Source organism: Equus caballus, chromosome 18 (genome assembly GCF_041296265.1).
Source record: "Equus caballus isolate H_3958 breed thoroughbred chromosome 18, TB-T2T, whole genome shotgun sequence".
Lineage (NCBI taxonomy): Eukaryota > Metazoa > Chordata > Mammalia > Perissodactyla > Equidae > Equus > Equus caballus.
The window spans coordinates 78,579,907-78,606,694 of NC_091701.1; the positions used below are offsets into that span (position 1 = coordinate 78,579,907).

The 26,788-nt window shown below is 35.1% G+C and overlaps 1 protein-coding gene across 12 annotated transcripts in view; it reads left to right on the forward strand.

Moving 5' to 3' along the window:
* The window catches only part of NBEAL1 (neurobeachin like 1), a 203,456-nt gene that overhangs the window by 102,698 nt on the left and 73,970 nt on the right, over nt 1-26,788 (forward strand). For 7 of the 12 annotated variants that reach the window (XR_011428354.1, XM_023622418.2, XM_023622419.2 and 4 more), the window contains 11 exons: nt 1,292-1,598; nt 3,412-3,518; nt 11,295-11,381; nt 13,432-13,515; nt 15,186-15,284; nt 15,371-15,951; nt 16,679-16,811; nt 18,313-18,432; nt 19,410-19,713; nt 21,920-22,005; nt 25,430-25,519. Coding sequence is in view for 11 of the 12 variants with exons in the window: in XM_023622418.2 (XP_023478186.1) it covers nt 1,292-1,598; nt 3,412-3,518; nt 11,295-11,381; nt 13,432-13,515; nt 15,186-15,284; nt 15,371-15,951; nt 16,679-16,811; nt 18,313-18,432; nt 19,410-19,713; nt 21,920-22,005; nt 25,430-25,519 (1,998 nt within the window). In the remaining variant the exon portion in view is untranslated. The remainder of the gene's footprint in view (nt 1-1,291; nt 1,599-3,411; nt 3,519-11,294; nt 11,382-13,431; nt 13,516-15,185; nt 15,285-15,370; nt 15,952-16,678; nt 16,812-18,312; nt 18,433-19,409; nt 19,714-21,919; nt 22,006-25,429; nt 25,520-26,788) is intronic. The other 5 variants (XM_070241627.1, XM_070241629.1, XM_070241628.1 and 2 more) reach the window with 1 other exon arrangement.

A 26,788-nucleotide genomic window follows, 5' to 3' on the forward strand; every position in this document is an offset into this window, starting at 1 on the left:
GAATGTCAATTTGTTATCTTTACTATTATTTCTTGTGCTGCAAGGTAGCTTCTGGAGTTCTGGCCATGATATCTGCATTTTTGGCACAAACACGGAGGGGGAGATGAAGAAAGAGACAAATGGCGTCTGCCAACTGTCTGTAAAGGACGTAATGAAAAGCAGACGCTCGATGTCTTTTTTATCTCATTTGCCAGACTCCATCAGATAACTGCAAAGAAGGCGAATATGTCCAGATAAAAAATTTGGTAAAACTTACTTCCTAAGCCTTCTTAGCAGCAGGGGAGGTTAGGAAATGTAATCTCTGTTCCTGGTAGCCATGTGTCCACCAGAACATTAGGGGTTCTATTATTAAGGAAGTGGAGGAAAATGGATGTTGGGTGGGCCATCATCAGTTCTTTCCATAGTAGCACTTACTGTTGATATTATTTATTATGTTGATAATAACAAGTCCTAATGGCCTAAGTACTATTACTTTCAGATGCTTTGATAGCTATGTTCTGATTCAGTATGTATCAATTTAATAATTTAGGACAGTGTATGTTGTTTATTTTCAAGTTTAATGGATCACCTCAAATAGCTACCAGTTAGTTAGAGTTTCCGAAATATGTTTGTAGAATCGGAGCCAAGCCAGTCCTCTTATATATCTTTATCATTTGGGATGGATCTGCTGTAATCAACGGAAAGCCTGAGAGAGACTTACCCAAATAGAGGTGTGTTTTTTAATTCTTGCATGAGAAAGCCAAATGTAGGCAATTCTGGGCTGGTATAGCAGCTCAGTGGTATCATCAGAGACTAAGGTACTTCGATACTCCTGTTCTGCTCTCTAGCCTGCTACTTTAATTCTTGGGCTTGTTTCCTCGTGTTATAAAGGTGGCTCCAAGCATCATGTCTACACTTCAGGCAGGAAAAAGGTGAAAAGGCCAAGAGCAAAGGGTCCTTCCCTTTTTATTCATGAAGTGATAGCCTCTTCCTAGTCTACTGGCGTGTATCCTTGACCAGAGTTATGTCACATGGCTACTCCTAGCTGCAGGGGGAGGTGGTAAGCAAGTTTTCCATGTGGGCACATTGCTATCTGAATAAAATCAGAATTCTATTAGTAGTGAGGAAATGATGTGTAAAATAATAGGCATAAAATACTAGCAGTGTCTGTCAAAGTGTTTAAAATTTTTTTATATGTTGATTTATTAAGAGAAAAATTGTCTGCAGATTTATTAAATTCTCTTTTTTTTTGCAAACATACAAGACTTCAGTTAGGTTTGCTATAATAAACAGAATGTCTCTCATGTTTCAGAGGAATGCTTTGCAAGCAATTTCTCCAGCCACCATGGAAGTTCTTATGAGAGTTTTGGCAGATTGTGATTCCTGGGAGGACGGAAATCCTGAAGAAGTGGGTAGGAAGGTAGAGCTTACTCTGAAGTGCCTTACAGAAGTGGTGCATATCCTTCTCGCTAGCAGCTCTGACCAGCGGCAAGTGGAAACCAGCACTCTTCTGGAGAACTATTTTAAGTTGCTGAATTCTGATCATTCAGCTTTACCTAATCAAAGGAGGTCCAGACAGTGGGAGAGCCGATTCATAGCTCTGCAGATCAAAATGCTGAGTAAGTATTACATGAAGTTCGTTAGACTTGGTTTGCTCTAAGTCTGGTTTTTTACTTTCACATTCCCCAATTTCATTTGAAATACAAGGCCATTGTATAGAAAGTATTGTTTAATTCAGATATTGTGTTACTAGATGTTAACTTCAGAATAGTTAATATGGAATTGATTTGTCAACGTCTTTGCTTTAACAATGACAAAATCAAAACTCTATATTCATTTTTGGAAGTATAATCCACTAAAAGCATCAATGTTAAAAAGAAGGTCAGCGCTGATTTTGAAATTGTAGGAAAAATAAATTTTCAGAAAGTGCCATTTGTAGTTTCTAACCCATGGCAAGGAGTCATGTATGATCAGTTTTGTATGTGCTTCTGTAACATCTCTGATAGAGGTCACTTCAACATTTGTCCTTCTTCTGGAGGGCCTCTGTTTTTTTGTTTTGTTTTCTCAGATCCTCTGTGTGTGTGTGTGTGTGTCTTGTTTTTCTTTTCCTCTCTCTGTTTTGTGTCATTCTGTGCTTTTCTATCTGTTTCTCTCTGTGATCTCCTTCACCAATACATGTGATTTCTTATTGCATTCTTCTGTTAGATTGATAGGTACAAATATTGTTAACTGAGAGTTACTTTTTTTTTTTTTTTGAGGAAGATTAGCCCTGAGCTAACTGCTGCCAATCCTTCTCCTTTTGCTGAGGAAGACTGGCCCTGAGCTAACATCCATGCCCATCTTCCTCTACTTTATATGTGGCACGCCTACCACAGCATAGCTTGCTAAGCGGTGCCATGTCCAGATCTGGGATCCGAACCGGTGAACCCCGGGCCGCCAAAGCGGAGCGTGCGCACTTAACCACTGCGCCACCGGGCCAGCCCCTGAGAGTTCCTTTTTATAGAAATAAAATATTTTCATTGCAGCTAAACCAGGAAATTCAGATAAGTAAAGAGAAAATAAAAGTTTTTTATTTCCTGCCACCCAGACTTAACCAACATTAATCGTTTGTTGTATAGCTCTAGAGACTTAAAAAAATGTTTGTGTGTGGGTATATGTGTGTGGTGTGCAACTTAAAAATATTGGACATCAAGCTCTTGGTGAATCTTAATGATTTGTTACAACAGTGTTTTTGTAGGAAAATAAGATCCATCTTATATAGTTTCTATTCTCTTACATGTTATAACATGGCATGTTTTATAATTATAAATTGTAAGTTGATCAGGAAGTTTGAGTCTATGTTAAATGGACTTATTTTTTGTTAGGAACTATTGTATTACCTATACCAACTGTCCCTTGGTTTCTGAATGGGGATATCCCTTCAGTAGGAAACAAGAGCAAAGCGTCATCTCGAATGGATTAATTACCTAAGTCTCATTTTCACAGTGGCCATTTGTTAAAGTTCTACTGCATAAGTGAGACCATGTTGCCAAACATAACCAGGTGCTGCTTATTAATAGCAAATTGGGAACCACAGTTGGTTATACTTGAGCGTTATAATGGAAGAACAACTAAGTAAATGGGAAATATTTCCCTCTCATATATATATATATATATATTTTTATATATATATTTTATATATATATGTTAAATACTTTATAATAAAAGTTATTTATATAAAAAGTTAAATACGTTATAATAAAGTATAAAAATGTTCACTTCTCTTAATAAATAATAAATACATTTCCTACTCCCTGTCCCTCTTATTTCCTAAAGAATTTACATCTGTTTGTTAGCTGAAAGGCCTAAATTACAAATATGGCTAGAGTAAATGTTTCTATGATCCCAAATTTTCCGCTTTACAAATGGACAATTTTGTTTTTATTTTCCTAGATACTATCACAGCCATGTTAGACTGCACAGATAGGCCTGTTCTTCAGGCCATTTTCCTTAACAGCAATTGCTTTGAGCATCTCATACGGCTGCTACAGAACTGCAAGGTATTTTTCTATTATTATTGTTGTCTTTGATTTTAAGAAGCTATTATTTTGTGTTTTGATTCAAATTTGAGCATATTATTATTACTGATTTTTTAAATTGTGGTAAAATACATGTAACAAAATTTACCATCCTAACCATTTTTTAAGTTTACAGTTCAGAAGTATTTAAATGTATTCACATTGTTGTGCAACCATCACCCCCATCCATGCCCTGTAACTGTTTTCGTCTTGTAAAACTGAAACTGTATGCTCATTAAACAATTCCACATTCTCCCCTCCACTCAGTCACTGACAACCACCATTCTACTTTCTGTCTGTATGATTTTGACTGCTGTAAGTACCACATATAAGTGGACTGATACAGTATTTGTCTTTTTGTGACAGGATTATTTCATTTAGCGTAATGTCCTCAAGATTCTTCCATGTTGTTGCATTTTGCAGAGTATCCTTCCTTTTTAAGGCAGAGTAATGTTCCATTGTATGTATATACTACATTTTGTTTATCCGCTCGTCTGTTGATGGACCCTTGTATTGATTCCAGCCTTTTGGCTATCGTGGATAATGCTGCTTTGAACATGAGTGTAAAAATATCTCTTTGAGACCTTGCTTACAATTCTTTTGGGTATATATCTAGAAGTGGGATTGCTGGATCATATAGTAATTAAATTTTTAAATTTTTGATAATCACCTTACTGTTTTCCATAGTAGCTGCACCATTTTACATTCCCACCAACTGTGCACAAGGGTTGTGATTTCTCCACATCGTCACCACCACTTGTTATTTTCTTCTTTTTGATAATAGTCATCCTAATGGGTGTGAGCGGTATCTCATGTGGTTTTGATTTGCCTTTCTCTCTTTAATGATTAGTGACATTGAGCATTTTTTCCTGTACTTATTGGCCATTTGTGTATCCTCTTTGGAGAAATGTCTGTTCAAGTCCTTTGTGCATTTTTTTAGTTGGGTTTTTTGTTGTTGTTGAGTTTTAAAGTCTTTTTTGTTATTTATGTGTTGTAAAAATTTGGTGTGAGCATTTGATGCATATAATTTTGTGCTTTTATTTCATTTGAGATTATTTCATTAGCATTTTCCTCTGTTAGAATTTTAATATCTACATAATACTATATTAGGTGGATGTACCATACTTAACTATTCCTAATTGGTAGATACTTAATTTATTTCCAGTTTTTTTGCTATTACATAACTCTTTCAAGTTTCATAGAATAGAATCCTTTTTATTTTATTTTTTTAAGATTGGCAGCTGAGGGGGCTTGCCCCATGGCTGAGTGGTTGAGTCCGTGTGCTCCGCTTTGGCAGCCCAGGGTTTTGCCAGTTCAGATCCTGGGTACATACATTGCACCACTCATCAAGCCATGCCGAGGCGGCGTCCCACATAGCAGAGCCAGAAGGACCTACAACTAGAATATACAACTGTGTACTGGGGGACTTTGGGAAGGGAAAAAAATTAAAAAAGATTGGCACCTGAGCTAACATCTGTTGCTAATCTTCTTTTTTCTTCTACTTTTTCTCCCCAAAGCCCCACCGGTACATAGTTGTATATTCTAGTTGTAGGTCCTTCTGGTTGTGCTGTGTGGGACGCTGCCTCAGCATGGCTTGATGAGCCATGCCATGTCCATGCCCAGGATCTGAACTGGCGAAACCCTGGGCTGCTGAAGGAGAACGCACGAACTTAACCTCTTGGTCACGGGGCTGGCTCCTAGAATTCTATTTCTAGGAGAATTACTAAGTGAAAGGGCATAAGCTTTTGGGTTTTTTAAATGCGGGAACATTGTTTAAAAACAACTTATAAGTAATTGGAAAATATAGAAAAGTAGAAAAATAGAAATACTACTAGGGTTCTTGATGTATACTTCCAATTTGCTTATCATTTTTCTTATTTTTTACTGATTTACACTTGTAGCACATTTGTGTGTAAGTATGTAATAACTAATATCTCTTATTATTAGATCCTGTTTCCATGAAGTTCAAGATGGTATCAGAAATTTTTTAGAGAGCTTTGTGAGAAGTGTTTGAAAATAAAACTACTTCAGATAACTTTTACCTCTTTCTATTTGAGGTATTCCCTTCATGGACTCCCTGCTGAAAAATACTAGATGTTCATTCTGGTTCTGTGAGAATATTCCAGAATAAGGATTTTAATATCAGCTCCTTGAATTTTTCCACACTGTTTGGAGGGATATACCTGAAAACATTTATGTCACCATGTTACTTACTTTTTATAAAATAGTAAAGAATAGCATAAAATAATAAAGAATATATTGATGAAGTAAATAGTAATGAATATTTATGAAGTCAACAAAAGTACAAAATTACCACTGGGGAGTCAAGATGCGTCCCCCCCATCTCTTAAAAATCATACTTGGGAAAGAAATCCTAGAGAGATGAACGCAGCATCAGAGAAATGTTTATAAAGGTTTCTGTTCATTGTAAGAAAGCAGTGTGGCTTTTTTATCCAATTATAAAGGCAACTTTAGTGATAAAGACAAAATCTCATACAATTAGAAAACCTGCCAGTCACACGTTGTAGAATGTAAATCGCCAGGATAAAATGTAGTTCCTACTAAAATGTATTAGTATGTACTCTTCTTCAAAATATGAAACTCAGATGTAATAAAAATCTCTGCCATTCCAGGTCAACAATATCTTTTTAAAAAGTACACAGCTGTTTGGCATAGCTGTCATGATGGTGAGCTAGTATCTGCTCTTTCTACTATGGTATAGGCCGAAGTTTTTTTGTTTTGTTTTGTTTGTGAGGAAGATTGGTCCTGAACTAACATGCATGCCAGTCTTTCTCTATTTTGTATATCGGACACTGCCACAGCATGGCTAGATGAGCAGTGTGTAGGTCTGCACCTGGGATCCCAACCTGCGAACCCCAGGCTGCCGAAGCAGAGCATGTGAACTTAACCCACTACACTACTGGGCCAGCTTCAGGCCAAAATTTTTTATAATTTAGATCTGGAAACTTGCTAATAGTCATAGTGTTTTAAAAGTTAGTTATTTGATACTACTAATCACATTTTGTTTTGAAACAGGAAATGCTAGAGAAGAAACCCATTTTGGAGGGGAAAGCCATACTTTGGGATCTGGGCCTTACCTGCTGGCAGTGGTCTTTATTTCTAGAATATTCTAGTGAGAATCACTGTAGATTGGGGCCAGCTCCATGGCCTACTGGTTAAGTTTGGCACACTCCACTTTGGTGGCCTGGGTTCACAGATTGGGATCCTGGGAACAGACCTTCATGACTCAAAGCCATGCTGTGGCAGCATGCCACATATAAAGCGGAGGAGCATTGGCACAGATGTTAGCTCAGGGTAATCTTCCTCAGCAAAAAAAAGAAAGAAAAAAAAGAATCACTGTAGATTCATCATTAAACTTTAGAGTCATTAAGTCTTAAAAACAAGGGGAAACCTGTGCAATAAACTGTGCAACTGTTTTATTATACAAATGAAGAACTATGTCCTAAGAGATTAAGTCTTTAGCCCAGGGTTAACACTTATATATGATGGAAGTAGGATTTCTTTTTTTCTTTTTTTTTAAAGATTGGCACCTGAGCTATCAACTGTTGCCAATCTTTTTTTTTTTTTCTGCTTTATCTCCCCAAACCCCCCGTACATAGTTGTATATCTTAGTTGTGGGTCCTTCTAGTTGTGGCATGTCGGACCTAACGTGGGTCAACGTGACCTAACGAGCAGTGCCATATCCGCGCCCAGGATCCGAACCCTGGGCCACTGCAGCGAAGCACGCGAACTTAACCACTTGGCCACGGGGCCGGCCCCTAGGATTTCTTACCTAGATATTCTGTCCTGCTTTCATGCTTCATTGTTACACATAGTTTTGTAACTGGGTATTACTAGTACTAGTACTTAAGATCACTATTTAGTCAGTAGAAAAAATGTTTCTGTGCATTAAATGTAGGAGAATTGCAGATTTTATTGACGGACAAATTTGATGGAGATAGGTGATATGATTCCATAATATGTAAAAGTGTTTAGAACCTTGTAAAAACTTAAGTTCTCAAATGTGTTACAGGATGCTACGAATGTCTGTGATCGATTTCTGTTTAAATTGGTTTTTGTTAGTAAGGAATGAGTCATTTATTCCATTTTATATAGTAATACAGAATCAAGAGTAGTATTATTTAAATATTCAGACCCTTTGGAAACATTGTCAACTAAAGCTTAAAGTGCCATAAACAATTTATGAATTACATGGAAAACCTTAGGCTTATGGCTACAGTTTCTTTCCTTTCTTTTTTATGAGATTCACCAACCAGTTTGAGTATGCATTAATTTCCTTAAGTGTTTGTGTAAAGATCTCTGGGCTGGTCAAAATGAGTTTCATCAAACTGTAAAGTACTTAAAGGACCATTCCATGGAATCATGCATTGAACTTTTATGATAGGTGTGATGAACCTTAAATATTTAAGGTATTTTGTTTTACTGTATCACATTTTGGAATGGAGATATGCTTTGAATTAATGTAAATTTTTTAAAAAAAAAACTGTGCAAGGAAATTTGAATTAATGAGAAGAAACTAACAACAAATGTCTAGTAGTAAAGACAAGGACTCAAAACCATCACATTGACTTTAGCACTCTACTTTGAAGTTAAAATCATTGTTTTGAAAATATAGGCATTGCAGCATATTGTAATTATGCAAAGTTCCATTTGAGGACTTAAGTGTTCAGATTCTGGAAAGCTCTTTATATTGTAGTCTTGTTCATCTTATTTAATTCGTTTTATTTACTTTTTTCCCTTTCTTCCTCACATCTACCCCTTAAAACCAACTACAACAAAAATTTATCATCCATACGTTTAATAGGAGTGAGAATTTATGAAAGGCGCAGCTGAGGGCTGCTTTATGGAAAGAGTGTTGGGAGTGGATGAGTAGAATGGTGTAGTTGAAAGCCTGACTCTGGGTCACACCTGCCTGGATTCATACATGTTGCCTTGGTGACCTTGAGCAGTTTCTTTTTGTTTTTTTAAAATAGAGTTTTATTTAAATTCTACAGCAATATGCAGTCAAAATAGAGATTTTGGAGGAAAAAAGTATAAAAAAATGTTTAAAATCTTTTTACAAAGTGTATATATATAATATTTAAATTTTAAAAGTGTGGTTAAAGTATACATAACAATATTTGAATATGTATTTTTAATGTGGATATATTTTCTTTTATGAAATTGGATGCTACTGAATATTTTATCCTGCTTTTTTTTATTTTTATTTTTTTTATTTTTTTTTTTAAAGATTTTATTTTTTCCTTTTTCTCCCCAAAGCCCCCCGGTACATAGTTGTATATTTCGTTGTGGGTCCTTCTAGTTGTGGCATGTGGGACGCTGCGTCAGCGTGGTTTGATGAGCAGTGCCATGTCCGCACCCAGGACTCGAACCAACGGAACACTGGGCCGCCTGCAGCGGAGCGCGCGAACTTAACCACTCGGCCACGGGGCCAGCCCCTATTTTATCCTGCTTTTAAACATGTTTCAGCATGAGTCTTCCCATATGCCATCACACATTTTTCAAAACATTGTTTTTAATGACTGCAAACATTTCAGGCCAGCAGTTCTCAAAGTGTGGGATCCAAGATCATTTTAGGGAGTCTGCAAAGTCTAATCTTAATAATATTTCTGTTTGAGGCTGGATTTTCTTCATAAATTTTAACCATAGTAGCATTATCATAACAGTCTGAATGCAAAAGCAGATATGAGAGTTTATCTGTCTTCTAAGTCAGACATTTAAGGGGATTCACGAAATGTAAAAGCAGTACCATGCTCGCTAAGATATATTTTGGAAAATATAGTTATTTTTCATAAAAATATGTAATTTAGGTCACATGTAATGGGTTTATTGTTACTTTTTTGAATGAATAAATAAATATTTTTAAATGTCTTGGTTTTAGTTTCTGATATGGTCAATATTGATAGATGTTATCCATATAAATAAAAGTTCTTTGGGGTTCTCAGTAATTTTTAAGAGTGTTAAGGGGTCCTGAGACCAGAAAGTTTGAGGACTTCTCTTTCAACCAATGGATGAACCGTTATTTATTTAACTATTCTACTATTGTTGGCTATTTCGGTGGTTTCTTATTTTTTGCTATTGTGATTAAGGCTGAAGTGAGCATCTCTGTTCTAAAATCTTGGTATGAGTCTGTGACTCTTTCTTAGGGTATATTTCTAGAAATACAATTATTGATTTAAATGTAAGAACTTTTCTTAAAATTCTTGATATGGATTGCTTTCTGGAAAGACTTCACTCGTTTTTGGTTTCGTCAGTTCTGAGCCTTTCTGTGTCCCTGCACCTCGATAATATGGAATATCACTGTTTTAACAATGTTTGCTGCTGCTGATAATACCAGCTTGCATTTGTTAAACCCTTATTATGTGCTAATAGTATCCATTAGCATAGACACTGGGCTAATAACTTAGCATGGATTATCTCATTTAATCTGCACACCTATTTCATGAGATATTATTCTTTTCATTTTTGAGAAACAAGCTTGGAGAAGTTAAATAGTTTTCCTTAAAACCAGACAGCTAGTAAGTAGCAGAGTCAAGATTCTAATCCAGGTTTCTGATTCCAAAGCCTATATTGTGTTCACGAATCTATATTCAGGTTAAGCTTTCCGTGTGCTCTTGCGTACCATATCACACCATATGTTTGTCCACGTTACACCACTTTACTTCGGCACATTACTGGACTTTTGTTTTCTCATTTCTAAAATGATAGAACTTCCTAAGAAGAACTTCCTTCTTAGAATGCTCTTGCTAAATCCCTTTATGACCTAACTTTCTCTCCCTTTTCAGTCTTATTTGAGTTATCTTTCTCTTTACCCAAACTGCAACTGAGATCTTTTGGGATTCTGAGTTTTTTATACTTAAATACTTTATTCCTATCCTTCTTTCGGTAGAGGGCAGTCTCCATGTATATCAGAGATAATCCTAATCCCCCTTTCTAGTAAAGAAATTAATATAAATTGTTCTTAATTCTTGATAATTTTGGAGAATAGTGTTACAGAATTTTTAACAAAATGTGTGATCAGATAAATTCGGGAAATGCTTCATGCTAACCTCCCTTGTCCAACTACACATTAGCATATTTGAGACTCTGAGAAATATTTCCAGAAAGAACCCTTTTAAAGTTAGTTTAATAGCATTTCACAAACATACGTGGCTACAGAACCCTTACTGTACATTATTTACTACAGTATCTTTAGTCTGTCTCAATAGCACATTTCCTTCTTTTTTTTCTCCCCAAAGCCTCAGTACGTAGTTGTATATCCTAGTTGTAAGTCTTTCTCGTTTTTCTGTGTGGGATGCTGCCACAGCATGGCTTGATGAGCGGTGTGTAGGTCTGCACCCGGGATCCGAACCTGCAAACCCCAGGCTGCTGGAGCGGAGCACACAACTTAACCACTCGGCCATGGGGCCAGCCCCTTTATCCTTCTTTTCTGTGAGGCGTCCTCTGCTGATCCTTTCAGAATTTAGGAATATTAACTAATTTAATTACTGCCATTTTTTATTTTAGTAACTTAGAGTTCCATGAGAGAAAGTAATAATAATTATATAGTATATGAATTAATGTTGGTTTGTAATCCAAAATGTGAGTAGTTGATTGTCAGTTTACAAGCGGTATACTTTGCAAGTGAATTCTTGGGTTTATTTTCAAGAGACATGGAAATCCATTTAAGCTTCATTTCTGCTCATAGGTAACAATTTAATGTTCTTTCTCCATTATTCTTGTCTCTATTTTTAACAGCTGTTTTTAAATGCTAACAATAAGGTGGCAGACAAGAACGAGAAAGACCTTGCCAACAAATTACTGACAGAAATGAATGAGGACCAGGTATCTACAAAGCCTGCATCTTGTTTCAGCTGAAGTCCAAAATCAGTCAATGGGAGCAACTATTCCTGTACTTTTCTTCCCATGTCTTATAATATACAACATTATCTAATTCTGATCTTCATTATTTTGAAAATTGTTAAAAGCAATTTAAAAGTTGCTTTCATCTAAAAGACAAATATATTGAAATCTTGGTTTTTAATATAAACCATCAACAACAGTATTCTCTCTTTGTCTGTGTGTGTTCTTTTTAGTTTGAGGAGATACAAAGTACAGGAATGGGATCCCCATATCAATGCTGTTCACCTGGTGGTGACTTCATATTTTGGGGGCTTCTTTTTCTGAGGATTGTGGTGTATTGGGACCTTAGGGCTTTGTTTGTGACTATGTATGATCAGTTTTAATATCTTGATTCTTTGCTTCTTCTTGACAAGTGATGATTGTAATTCAATGGACAACCCGAATCTTGGAGGAAGGGAAGAAGATGCCAAACTCTTTGAGTCTTAATTTAGTATAAAACTTATCTTTTTTCTTTTCTAAAAATTCAACTCTATGTGGGTATAGGGCAGAAATATGCAGTTTATGTTCGTTTTCACAATACTTTAGGTAATTTAGTTTGGAAAAAACTACCTACAAAAATTGCTTTGTTAGTTTTCTTTCCCAAAATGTTTGAGAGGAGCTTATATGGTGTCTTTTATTAACAATATCTTGATGTCCAGGTTTCTAAATAGAGCTGTGGTATGAAAAGAGACATGATAATCTATTATTTTCTGTTCCGGATGTGAAATAGCAATTACAAAGTACCATTTTAGATTTCTGTATAAGTGTTAATCTCTCTTAAAGCCTCCTTATATAGACGGATGAGACAGTTGTAATGGTCTTCTCAGAGGGTTATGTTAGTATTCCTGATTGTAGGTACTGTGTTGCCTAGTCCTCTTGGATAAAGTCTAGGAAAGATCTTATTTTTATGAAATTCTGTATGCAGAATGTTTAACACATATTATGTTTATTACATATTTAATGTGTTTGTTTTATGTAGTAATGTTTAATAAACAATATCAACAGAAACCAAGTTACTAGCTTAAATACTTGTCTGAAAGTGGTAGAGCTTAGCTTAAAACAACAAAGATCTAATCAGTCCCTTTTTCCTCAGATCTTTTTAGAGTGAAGGAAAGAGGAAAATCCTCTTTGTGGAGTGACTAGCTTCAAGTCATAGTAATATATTCCCGAAAGCAGATTTTCAGGACTTTTAGTTTTTCCAACGTTCTAGTCCTCATGCTATGCTTTCATGGTTGACTAAGCCTGATGATATAATTCAGTTTTTTAATATTGTTGATGTTATATTTTGTTTTTGTCTTTTTACTATAAATTCACTGCCCTGAAATTTAACACCTCTCTTCTTTATGATGAAGCTTAAACAGAAATAGGCAAAATGGAGCTGCTTTTTATTTTTTCTTACAACTTTTGGCATTAAAGATTGCCTTCTCGAAAACAGGACGATGCTTATAGATACACTTTTCGTTTTCTATTCTACCTCAAATTCCTCATTTTATATAAAAATAGATATACCTTACTATTTGCAAGTGGGATTGATTGGTGTATGCACATACCATTTCAGTTACAACACAGGGCTTGGAAGCTGAGGAGACCAGACTATTTTAGATGTCTTATTATACATGCTAATGAAATTCAGACCTAGGAAGTCCAAGTCTATTTTTGAAGGAAATTAAAACATAATAGAATTTCCAATGATAGACCTCCCTCCCTTCCTCTTGAGATTGTCCATTATTTTTAAAAAGCATGTATTAACCTTGGTTTTTTTTTTCTTCAAAACATTTTAATGTAATGAGTTGAATGTATCTTTATCCTTTTTGACACGTGGTCACTAGGTAGCTTTTCTTGCAGGTTATAGTGTTTCAGAAATCCATTTCATTGGAAGAGGAATGTATTGCATGTTAAGTAATTATTTTTCAGATTTTCAGAGCGGAGGTTTCCTAACTGAATACGAATCTTGAACACATTTGTTAATGTCTTACTTTTTTCCCTGTGGTAGGTGTTTCAGGGACAGTTGGACTGTTTGGCTGTATCGACCATTCAGGCTTTGACGGCAGTCATGAACAAATCTCCAGCTGCTAAGGTGAAGCGTGTGTCCCCAAGCTCTAGGATGCTATCTTAGCTATACCAGTTTTCACTATATAGTTCTCAAAGTAATGCATGAAAGTACATAATGCATAGTGATTTCATGCCTGAAATGAAATAGTTTGCAAAATATCTCATCTTAGTACTGGAATAAAGAATTAAATTTTGTATCATAGTTTGTCGCTATTAATAAAGTAATCACTCTTTCACTACTTGGTCAGCTTATGACTGCCTACTCTATGAACATTTTTCACTTGTGAACAGCGCTGTCAATTTGGGACTTTTCCAGATGGCCATGAAAATTCTGTTTCTTTGTAGTCACTAACCATCAGGATTTTGTTTCACTTCTCATTCACTATCACTGAATCTGTCCCACTGTTCACATATGCTCATTTTGTGCTACTAGTTTCCTGTTTGAGTAGTTTCAGGGATTAGTGAGATCATCTGTGTAAAGTGGTAACCATAGTGCCAGGCACATGGTAAGTGCTTAATAAATGTCAGTGTCTATTATTATTATTAGGATTTTACCTTCTTATCCACCACCTCTAGTATATTTCATGCCTCACCTTTCTAGTACCAGAAATGAATGAATTACTCCTTTTCCCTAAGCCATGCCTTCCTTACTTTCCTTTGGTTTTTGTTAGGAGACTAACTTTTGCCCTATAAATGTTGCTATATATAACTTGTAGGTTAGATTCCTACTGAATAGGCCTTTACAACTTTTAAAGCCTGGCTTGGGAATCTGATCTCCATTTATAATAGTCTCTTTTAGGAAAAAATCATTTTAAGTTCTAAGTAATTGGTTTGTGAGTATAGCAGATCTCCCTTACTGTATTATGAAATTCAAACCTGAAATGATGTTCACATCTTTTTAAGATGTTCTTTTTTTTTTCCTATATAGTGCCTTGCATGGTAGAGTTCAAAAGATTATTTAAAAAAACGCCATTTGAAAAAAGATTTTCTTCCTACCCTTGGCCCATAGTCAACTAGTTCCCCTCCCCGGAGACAACCAATCTTACTCGTTTTGTTTACATCTTTTGATTTTATAATTAGTGTATGCATTCCTACCTAATTTACTGGACCAATTTAGAATTGCTAGGTTTTTTGATTGTCTTTATATTTTACTTAGGGCTTTGGGTGCCCACTAGTTCAAAAATACATGTGCCTTAGACCTTACTAAAATGTACTTGATGCTCCAGATAATTCAGACCATTTAGACACAAAGTAGAGAGAGACCTGTACCCAGTTTTTTTTCTGACCACTACTCAGTATTGCCAGGACTCTAATTTAGTCCTTTGAGGCTATTGTCTGACTCCTTTCACCCCCAGAGTCTCTTCATTTTTTCTCCGTTTTTGTTTTGACTTCACGTAATGGTATACTAGTTACAAATCAAGTGAAGAGAGTAAATAATCTGCAAGTAATATAGTAATTTTATAGCACAATTTTTGCTAATTCCATTTATTTTACATTTTGGTAGATTATTGTAACATTGTATTCCATATGGAATCTATTTTAAGATGAAGACAGGTAACTTAAGAAAACAAATATTGAATTCATAATCTTTTAAATATTAAGGTAACTTAAATGGATATTATTCAACATTTTTAATGTTCCGACAAATTCAGTCTTTGAAAATGTGCTTTGATGTATTGATTTCCCCTCCCTTAGGAAGTCTTTAAAGAAAGAATTGGTTATACACATATGTTTGAAGTATTAAAATCCTTGGGTCAGCCAGCAGTGGAACTACTTAAAGAACTTATGAATATGGTGAGTTTTTTAGCTTTATTAAAAGAAGTTTCTTTATTTCCATGTCAAAGACAGTAACTAACCTTTTGTCTCTTATTGCTTTACAGGCTGTAGAGGGTGACCACACTTCAGTTGGGATTTTGGGCATTAGTAATGTCCAGCCTCTCTTGCTTCTTATCCAGTGGCTTCCAGAGCTAGAATCCCATGACCTGCAAATCTTCATCTCTGATTGGTTGAAAAGAATTTGTTGCATTAATAGGCAGAGTCGAACTACTTGTGTCAATGCAAACATGGGAATTCGAATCATTGAAACCCTTGATTCCCATTCTTCCCTCCACCGAACTTGTGCTGAGAACTTGATTGCACTCCATGGTTCCTTGGGGAGTCAGTCAGTGAGCTCAGAAGAAATCCGTCGACTGCTCAGACTGCTGAGAGTGGATGAGTCTGAGTGTGTTCACCCTTATGCCACTCCTGTAACTCGAGCAATCCTGACAATGGCCCGGAAACAAAGTCTAGAGAGTGCCCTCCAGTATTTCAACTTGTCACATAGTATGGCAGGAATTACTGTGCCTTCAATACAGAAATGGCCAGGGTCTGCCTTTTCTTTCAATGCTTGGTTTTGCTTAGATCAGGATCAGTTGACTCCTGGCAGTGCTAACAAAGGAGGAAAAAGAAAACAATTGTACAGGTACAAGTTATGGAATATAAATGTACACTGTCATAACAATATATGCTGTGATTCTTAAACAGGAAAAAGCTTTTCCAAGCATCTAGTTTTTAAATGTACAGCAGAGGCTTTTATCTGAAGCCTCTTCATCCTTAGGGTATACACAGTTGAATTATAACTAGTTTGGTGCTTTCATAATAATAGTTGTATATATCTCAAATAGTTTGCAGTTAACTTCTGAGGCTAGTTTGGAAACAAAGTTCCTTCTTAAAAATATTGTTAAAAGTGGAGAAAAAAAGAAATAATAAACTTGAAAATGAATAGTGAGCTCTCTGTTCCATTGAAGGTGCTATATATTTCTATGAAGGACCGGAAAACCTATATACTTGTACATCCAAACTGAGTTACCTCAGTAACTACTAATTTTTGATATGCCTTGTGATTTTTAAGACCTTTATTCATGCTTGCTGAATCTTACTTGAAAGAATTGAAAGTTTATAGTTTTACTATAGTTGGCTAATGGAGTTCCGCTTATAAGGCTACCTTTTTTAATGTACAAAACTCTTATGCCAAAAAAAGATTTAAAAATCATCCTTGAAGCAAGCCTGGCCTGATGTGTGGCAATAGAGTGTAAGCCACAGCATGTCTGGTAACAATATTGATGATGACGTTATGGTTTTCTGTGCTTCAGTAAGGATAAAACTGAACAACTGACTTCAAAAGTTCTGATAGTATATATTCTTGTTAGCTTTTTTACAGGAAGTGGAATGGGTTTTGAAGCTTTCATTACGCATTCAGGTACGTTGGTTGTGGCAGTGTGCACAAAAAGAGAATATGCAACAGTTATGCTTCCCGACCACAGTTTCTGCGATTCCCTCTGGGTAAGACTTTGGGGCATCATATTTAACTTCTTGATTCTTTCCTTTAAAAACCACACATGTGGTGCATGTACCTCAGCTGTTGGCTTGTGCTTTTTGAGAGTTGATTAATTTTCACTTTGAAGTTTTATTCATGTTGAAATTCATCTATAAGGAGGTTAATATCGTTTATCATCATCATTGTAAATTCAGCAGTTATCATTTTTCTGCTAAAAAAATGAAATGTTATGATTTCTTTCAAGTTTTCTAGAATAAAATTTGATTCTGAATTTCAATTTAAAATGAGAGCATAAAGTGTTAAAAACAATCTATTTCTGTTGCTTTTTTTAAAATCATTTTTTAATGCCAAGATGATTTCAAAGGACCTGATACATGATAGTCATTAAACACATTTGTGAAATAAATGAGAGAAAAGGAAAGAAAAAGAGGTAGCAAGGAAGACTGGTTATAGAAGAGACATCAGTCAGTCACATCTGCACTCCAAAAATTCCTCGGAATGATTTCGTTGTAGATGAATCAGTGAAATAGAGAGCTCAACATTAATTATGGACTTCGATGAGAGTCTTTGATTCATGAAGTAAAGATATTTCTTCTCCTAGTCTATGTGTAGTACATACTTAAAGAGTATAATGAAAGGAGGAAAAAAGTATGGGAAGAATATCAAGTGAGAGGAAAAATTTAAGTTGATACATACCATATCAAAAATAAAATAATTTATAGTAAATTGAAAATGCCGTCACACCACGCTCAGTAAAGAAACCAAATACCCGGGTTTTCCTAAATTAATTCTTAGTAAAAAATTTAGGGAGACTTATTCTTATATTCAACAAGACAGCCTTTGACTATTTTTTAAAATCATATTATGGCTGCAAAATACTCAATAATACTTTGATGCTAAATAAGTTAGTGTACCTAGGAATATAATTTTTAATTGGTTAATGCTTAGATCTGAAATTGTCTGTAGCCATTTCTAAACTAAGTTTTTTTCCAGTCGTGTTGACATACATGACTGTCTAAGTTTGAGGCGTACAGCATGATGGTTTGATTTACATATATTGTGAAATGATTACCACAATAGGTTCAGCCAACATCCATCTTTTCATATAGATACAATAGAAAGAAAAAAGAAAACACTTTTCTCCTTGTGATGAAAACGCATAGGATTTACTCTCTTAATTCTGTTAGTCTCTTTATATATTTCTGAAGATATAAAATGCTTCTTATTACAAAAATCGGTTCTAAAGAATACTTACAGACTTGGAAAATGCAGAAAAGATACTATGTTACGTTTGTGTGTAGATTTTCTAAAGTTGATGTATGTGCTTTTATAGTACTACAGAAAAAATTATTTACTTTAAGAACATCATTTTAGTCAGCATTTAGTTATGCTTAATCTTAATGGTCTACTCTTCACTCGAATTATAGAGTATTACTCTGAAAACATTTGTTATTCCAAAGACTTGATGTAATTTTCACCTTTTAAATACATGTTTTACTTTACCAGCACAACATAACCATTGTTCACATGCCTGGGAAAAGGCCCTTCGGTCAGAGCGTTGTCTTTATCTACGACAATGGACAGCAGAAGGTCTCTGCGCCTCTCAGATTTCCTGCCATGAATGAAGTAAGCACCTCTAACCTCCTCTTTATGGGCTCAGTTGATTGAGAACTCTTGAAAATTTTCACTTGAATGTAGAAGGTTCTGTTTATTCTAAATATATGCCCATAAATTTTAGTGTTTTTTATATACTGAGATATAGTAAGTTAATATTTCTGTTAGCCTGTCATCATTAGATGAAGTGAGACAAGATGTAATAAAGAAAAACAATTCAAGGAAGAAACAAATGTAACTTAAGGGTTAGAACAAAAGACTTATAACAGGAAAGCCAAAAAAATTGAATAGAGCAGAGCAAAGGATCATTTAATGAAGCTCTCCAAGCACAGGAAATGCTTAGAGACTGTTATGATGGACTCTTCCATCTCCACTGAACCTGAAACAATACTGAAGGAACTTGAATCTTTCCATTGTAATTAGGTATAAGATGGAATTTACTCAGTAGAGGTGATTCTTAAAGAGCATTAGTGTAAAAGTTCTTTGAGGATTTTTGGATAATTTTGAAAGGGCCTTTTCTGAAGGTGACAGAATGGATTAGATTATTTCCCAGATCCTTCTAGGGTTCTAGTAATTTCTTGTTGCTGTTCATCTCAGTGACCATTTCAGGATAACTTGTAATTAGTATTGTTATACTGATGTGTAATTCTTTGTTTATAAATTTTAAGGGGAAAAGTAGTTTTATCTAATTTAGAATATAGTAAAATTGTTTTAAAAAATTTTTTTAATATACACTCATTAAAAATTCAAAATTTACGAAAGGATATAAAATGAGTTATAAAAGTAATGTGTCCAAATCCCAGAGCCCAAAGGTTATGTATGTAATGATTTCTTATGTGTACACACATGCATACATCATAATCCCATAAAAATAAAACTTTTAGTTTTCAGTGCATTTATTTGCTTAATTTTCTGGACTGTTTCATTTTAAATATGAGGATAGAGATTTAATTAAAATTGTGTGATTTATATTGTTTCTTAATTTTTAGGCTTTTGTTTCTTGTTGCATCGGTTCAGCTGGGCAAAGAACCACCACTCCTCCACCATCCCAAATCCCAGATCCACCTTTTTCTTCTCCCATCACCCCTCACCGGACGTCATTTGGTGGGATTCTGTCATCAGCCTCCTGGGGAGGAACAATTGAAAAATCAAAACTGATTACCAAATTGATATCAGCTGGCACTCAAGACAGTGAATGGGGATGTCCCACATCTCTGGAGGGTCAGCTAGGGTCTGTTATAATTTTCTGTGAAGCACTACAACCTCCTCAGGTGAAGGCATTATATTTAGCAGGTGAGCATATACAATCCGTGTGTTTAATTGAACTTAAATAGTTTTCTTCTGTTGCCTAAATATATTCTGAAGAATATGTTTGATCTCAAGAGTGTATTTGTTTTAATTGAAGCTGAAAGGAAAGAAAAAGCCCACCACACATCATACTTTTTTCCCCTCAGCTTTGTTGAGATAGTATGACATAGAACATATGTAAGTTTAAGGTATACAATGTGATGATTTAATACACAGATATATTGCAAAATCATTACCATAATAAAATCAGTTAACACCTCCATCCCCTTACAGAATTACCATTTTTTTTATGTCTGTTGATAACATTTAAGATCTATTCTCTTAACTTTCAAATATGTTATACAGTATTATTAATCATAGTACACCGTACCTTTTTGGTAGGCATAAATAAAGCAAACCTTTGGGATATATTTTAGATATCACCCATAATACTGCCTGCATTAGTCTCTTAGGACTGCCATAACAAAATACCACAGACTGGATGGCTTAAACACTATTTATGTTCTCACACTTCTGGAAGCTGGAATTCTAGGATCAGGTTTCTGTCAGGCTTGGTTTCTGGTGAGGCCTCTGTTTCTGGCTTTTAGATGGCTGCCTTCTTGCCGTGTCCTCAGAGGGAGTCTGTCGTCTGTGTGCGTGTGCAGAGAGAGATGTCTCTGGTGTCGTTTCCTCTTCATTTGTGGGGCCCTATTGGATTAGGGCCCAACCCGTGCAACATCATTTAACCTTAATTACCTCCTTAAAGGCCCTGTCTCCAGATGCAGTCATATTGGGGGTTAGAGCTTCAACAAATGAATGTTAGGGGGTTCCCACAGTTCACCCATAATACTTCCAGTACTTTTGACAGATTTTAATAAATTGATGAAACAAAATACAGACCTGTCTTCATGAGAAATCACATTTAAAAACTTATCTTTTTTATAATTTATATATTAATATACCTCAAGAATTCATTAAGGCAGTAGAATTAGGAGTCCTTGAATAAAATTATAAGCTGTGTTTTGGCTTTTTCTTTTTGGCTATGATTTTAAAGATACACATTGATTGTTATTGGATCATAACTATTTTCAAAATTATATCTATATTTTAGTAGGATGTTCAAGAGTTAAGCCTCTAAGTAGAGAGATATATTAACTCTGCAAAACAGCTAATTATTTGTCAAAATGTCTTTTTTAGATTACATGGGAGTTTTGAGATGAATGAGACTGTCCAGACTTTCAGAGTTTGTACTGGAACCTTGTCATTACTTTAAAACTCACCAAAGTATTTGAAATTGATCTTTAAACAAATTCCAAGTGAATAAGTCATTTAATGTAGTCATTACAGCTGTGTAATTTGGATTTTGTTTTTATAATTTTTCCTACTTATAATTCTACTCTTAAAAATAATTATTATATAGTTCATAATGATCATTTTTAATGGATGCATAGTATTTCATTGGATTCATCATGCATGATTTACTTAAGTTTATAATTTTTAATATTGTTGTAAACTTAAAGTACTAAATATGATGACCTGTCATACTTACTGGTTTTTTCTTATTTTGATAGATTTACTTATGATAAATTCCCAGGATAAATATTCAAAGATTGTAAATATTTTTACAGCTCTCAATAGATTTTACCTAATCAGTTTCCAAAAAGGGATATACCAGTTGATAGTGCCTACCAGGAATACATAAGTATATCAGATTGACCACAGCCTCGTTAGGAGGGAATGGTCAGTGCTTTCCTCCATTTTTGATGTAAAATGGAGCATTGTTTTAATTTGTATTTCTTTGATTTTTTTAGTGAAGTCAACAGTTCCTTCCTACTCATTTGCTATTCCATTTCTGTGCTATCTATTCACATTATTGATTGACTCTTTTGCTAGTTTTTCTTATGAATTTGAATTGTCTGACAGATAAATTAATAAACTTTGTTATATTCAATATTAGTTCTTTAATGCTATATAAAATTTCGTTTCTGTAGTGGAGATTGATCCACACACCCTGCCCCCACCTGCCAACTTTTCTAGGTTTTGCACGAATTGGAGGTGATGTAAAAAATAAAGTACATTTTGGTTGTGTGTTTTAACTATGTTATGTGAGTAGCTTGAAACAGCTTAATTTTAAATTTTGTTCTGATTATACAGAACTGGGGAGACCATATATATTCAATGATACATGTGTGTGTGTATAAATAATTTTCAGGTCCCAACTGTTTAAGCCCTTGGAAATTTCAAGAGTCTGACATGGCTGACCTGCCGGGTAACGTCCTCCTTCACTACACTGCAAAGGTCAGAGTAAATGCGTGGACTGTCCGTCTAGATGTAGCTGTGCTGTGAACTAAAATTCTTTTTTTAAATTTCTTTTGTCATTTCAGTGGGTAATTGAGAAGGAGGGGCTTGAGTTAGCAGTAAAAAATTAAGGTGCAACTCTCAACTAGGGTTCAAACGTTACCGTTGTCGTCCCAATAGTATGGATGGCAGTAGTTGTCTTGGGAATTTGTCTAATGAATCGACTTCAGTAAATGAAACTGTTTAAACTTGTATTCTTTTGGAAGGAGAGATGAAACAGAATTGTGCTCAACATTTTCTTTGTTTTTTAAATATGATGTTAGCAAGAAAATAATAAAAATGAAATGTTCACTTCAGGAGGAAAAAAAAGAACTACCTATATGCATACCATGCCCAGTCCTTTTTCCTTCAAGGAAAGGAATTACTTTCACTATCTAGTCAAAGTAATTGAGGTCAGCAAGGGCTGAGGAAAAGAAGATCAAAGGTGGAACTGGGAAAAAGAAAAGGGAGAAGTGGCATAAACAACAATAGTAATTGCCTTCATTATAGTGAATGTTCCATTGACCCAGAAAATGCTTTGTTGTGTGAGATTTTACGTCATAGAATTTTTTTTCTGGTTTAGCCAGCTAGTACGTGGTTGTCATATATTACTTTGAATACTTATTTGTTATAGCTACCCTAATAAAATTTACTTATTGGTTGATATTTCCCCCTAACTTTTTTGTTTTGATTAATTTCAAACCTAGAGAGAAGCTGAAAGAATGCTAGGTTGAAATCATGTGTACACTCCACCTAAACTCACCACTTATTAACATTTTGCCACATTTTTCTTTATCATAAATCATTTGTGAAAGCAGATTGACGTAGCTAACAGGACCCTTTACTCCTAAATTTTTCTACATAGTCCTTAACTTTCCTAAAAAAATTATCAATAACTCATGGACTATATAACCCACATTCAAATTTTCCCCAAAATATTTGTTTAGCCTTTTAAAAATTTAATCCTTGATCCATTTGAGGTTCATGCATTGCTTTGGTTATAATGTCTTGAGTCTAATTTTTTGTTTGTTTGCTTTTTGTAATGCTAACTTTTCTCCAAAGATAGATGTTTGTCTACCAAACTAGATTTTATGTTATTTTTTTGGCAGGGACTGTATCTTATTCTTATTTTCATTATAACTATCTAGTATAGATAAATAGAAAGTAATTGGATTTAATCTCACTGTATAACTGGTGGCGTGTCTAGACCTGATGTCTCACTGGGTCTTTTTGGCATTATGATTGCCATGTTCTTTTTTCAAAGTTGCTGTGATCTTGATAACATTAAAGTTGAATTTTTACTGTTGGAAGTGAAAATTCTGTGATATTAAAAAAATAGCTGTTACTGTTTTGCCTCAAGAAACACAATATGACAAATATATACAATAAAACAAGTTTATTGGAGGAATAGTTCTTGAAAATGGTGATATAAGTGTTCTATGGTTAAATAGGTTTGGGGGACTGTTGCCTCCTGGATATCCCTCTGGGAGATTGATCGTGCACTTGAAAAACGCTGCTATGAAGAAACTAGTTTCCTTTTGCTTTATCCTACTTCTCATCAGTTATTTTAGCCTAGAGCACATTTTGTTTTTATCTCACTTATTAACAAACGCTAGTTTGGGGAAAGCTACTCTAGAGGATTTTTTGACAGTTAATAGTTTTTCGTTTTTGTCTCCTTTATAGGAGGTGTTTCACTATCCATTTGTTTAAAATTTTTTGAGTGTCTTTTCTGTGCCAAGGATACAAAGATGGATAAATTAAAGTTTCTGGCTTTAAGAAGCTTACAATCTAAAGTGAAATAAATATGTAAAAAAAAATAAGTGCAGTATAAATTCATGAGCATTTTTCTTTTTAACTACCATTTATTGAGTGTTTACAATATATTAAGCACTCTGCTAAATGCTTCACATGTATTGTTTCATGTAATCTTCACAGAAGCTCTGAGGAGTGTATGGTATTATCTGTACCTTTTTTAAGCTGTAGTTTTCTGAGCTCTGGTTTTCTAGTTTCTACTTTCTGAGTTAAAGAAAGTAACTTGCCTCGCCTCATAATCCTGGTGAAAGGCCTGCCTGTTTAACCTGTATCCTTAACCGCTGTACAATATTTCTCTATTGGAATTTTGTACAAAATGCAGTGCAGGTACAAAGGAAGAATGGTTGGTTCTTCCAGGAGATTAGAATATCATAGAAAAGATGGTTTGGTTTGTGTTTTAAAGGGAAAATCGAGGAGGGATGTGCAAGGAACAGTAAGCAGCACCTACAGAGGCGTAGACTGTAAAAGTGGGTTCTACATGTATTGGGGTATAGGGCTCTCAGCAGGAGGAGAAGATGGCAGGAAATGATTAGAGGGCAAGCAGAGGCCAGATCATAGCAAACCTCCTGTGCCAGGCTAAATGGTAGGCAGTGGACAGGATTTTAAGCCAAAGAGTACTATGATGCGGTTTGCATTTAGAAAAAGGTCTCAAGCTGCAGTGTGAAAGTTGGATTGGAGGGGTAGGTGGCTGAAGGCAGTCATATCGTTAGGAGATTACTGTGTAGGAGAAGTCATAGATGCACAATACCCAAACTAAGGTAGTAGCGGGAGAGAGACATTTCTGTCTCTGGACCAATTTTACATTGAAGTTAAATGTAAACTCAATTTCCGTTTGTTTTATTGAGGCAGTTTTTCTCAGTTGCCTTAAGAGGAAAGCAATAGCCACATCATCTGTGCTAAAATGTGCAGGTTCCTTTATTTTCTTTTGGAATGGAGATTAGATGCAAGGATGTTTCAATACCTGCAAATTCACAGATTAAACGTGAAGTTACCTGCTTTACAAGCCTTTATGGAACTTAAATTACTTTAACCATTTCTAGAGTTGCAGACTAAGCTCTTAATCTGAATATAACTAGCATTGTCAGTCTGTAACATGAGGGAAAATAGTGTCTTATGCCTGGGATTGGATTTTCCTATCTTGATAAATTTTTCTGTTCTGTGGTTTCTCTATCTCATATTTAATCACATTTTTTGTGTGTATCGTGAAATTGTCCCAAGGAAGTATTAATGGGAGCAAAACACTGAATTTTTTAGAAAGTCAAAAATCTGTTTGCATATATTGGTTTAAAAGAGAAACGTTTAAAAACTTTGTGATTGGTGACTCATAAATTGTAGTTACAGCTCGTGGGTCAGATGGCAGGAGCAGTGACCTGCATCTGATGAGTGAGCGCCTTAGCATCTAGTCCTGGTTCCTCTGAGGCACTCACAACAGTAACACTAACTTCATGTCGCGAGCATCTTAGCATTGACTGTACTGTATACCTTTTGAAATTATAGTGAAATGTTCCATATTTAGAGTTATATTTTGTCTTCATTGCACTTAGCTGTTTGCCATATTTTCTTTTATTTTTAGGCCTGCAAAAATTCAATCTGTCTTGATTTATCTGCTAATTGTTTGCATGGGAGGTTAACAGGAAACAAAGTAGTGAACTGGGACATTAAGGTAAGTTAATGATCAATGACAGGCAACATAGTATGTAAGTTTAGTGATGCTTTAAAGGAGTTTGTTTAAAAGCACCACCAACCTGATCTGAATAATAAGTCCTGGTTAAAATGTTTGCAGGCAAGATAGACAGTTTGAAGAATAAACAAATAAGTAGTTGAATGACTGTTTGATTTGCTTGAAACTTGGTTACCATTTTAAGCCATGCCATGATCTTAATGGTTTCCATAGAAAAATGTACTGCCTTAGTTAATTGCTCCACTTTAACATATTTAATCCCAGAAACTGTGTGGCAGATTTCAACCCCTGCTAACCTTCTCAGAGACTTCATTGATTCTCCCTTCTCTCCTGAACCACACGCTTCTCCCTGTCTACAGTCTCCTGTCCCTCAGCTTTAAACAACAGCAGATCTTTCCTCTCCAAGGTTGAAGATGAGTCACTTTCTCTCTTCACACGTCTGCCTCTCGCTATTCCATCTTGTCTGCCTCTTTCATGTGCCTCATATTTATATGAAGCTGCACATACACTTCTATCTAAGTTCTCTGCTTATTTTCCAAGACTTGAGTTCACTGCTTGTGTCCTGTGTTCCTGTCACACTGTCATTTCACTCATCATGGTGACCGATTCTTCAGTAGCCTTGAGAACGTCTAAGGAGGGCCTGTGCTTTTCTCGCCAGTCCTGGCGCAGGGATGTGCCACAACATGGTGGACTGAATGGTTACGTTAGTAAAGGTTGTTTGGGCTAATATGAAGGGCAGAGAGATCCTATTCCAAAAATACAACATTTCCTTAGATGTCTTAAATAGAAATTATAGCCTAAGTAAAATCAAAAGAAATATGAAAGTTGTGAAGGAACTTGCTGGTAAATCAGCAAAAAACTTTTATCTTCTAGTCTGTTAACACCAATCAAATATGCTTATTGTTTTAATGGAACAGAAATCGTTCGGATAATTCTGCCTGTGTAAAAATGAATCCATCAGTTAGTATTAATCTCATGTTATTCATGTGGTATAAAGCTTTTTCTCTCTGAGACTGGAACGCTTATTCTCGTTTGTTAACATAGTAAGATTATGACGTCTGCCAATTTTATCAGATAACTTCTGCTGTCACTTCTAAGATTGGTTTTACAAGGCTAGTTCTCTGTGTTACTTACATAAAGAAAGCTGATTATTTGTGCTGTACATACTTGAAAATCAGAGCAGTCTTTGTTGCCTTGAGTTACAGCTACATCAAAATCAAAAAGAAACAGTTATCAAGAAAAAGACTTTCA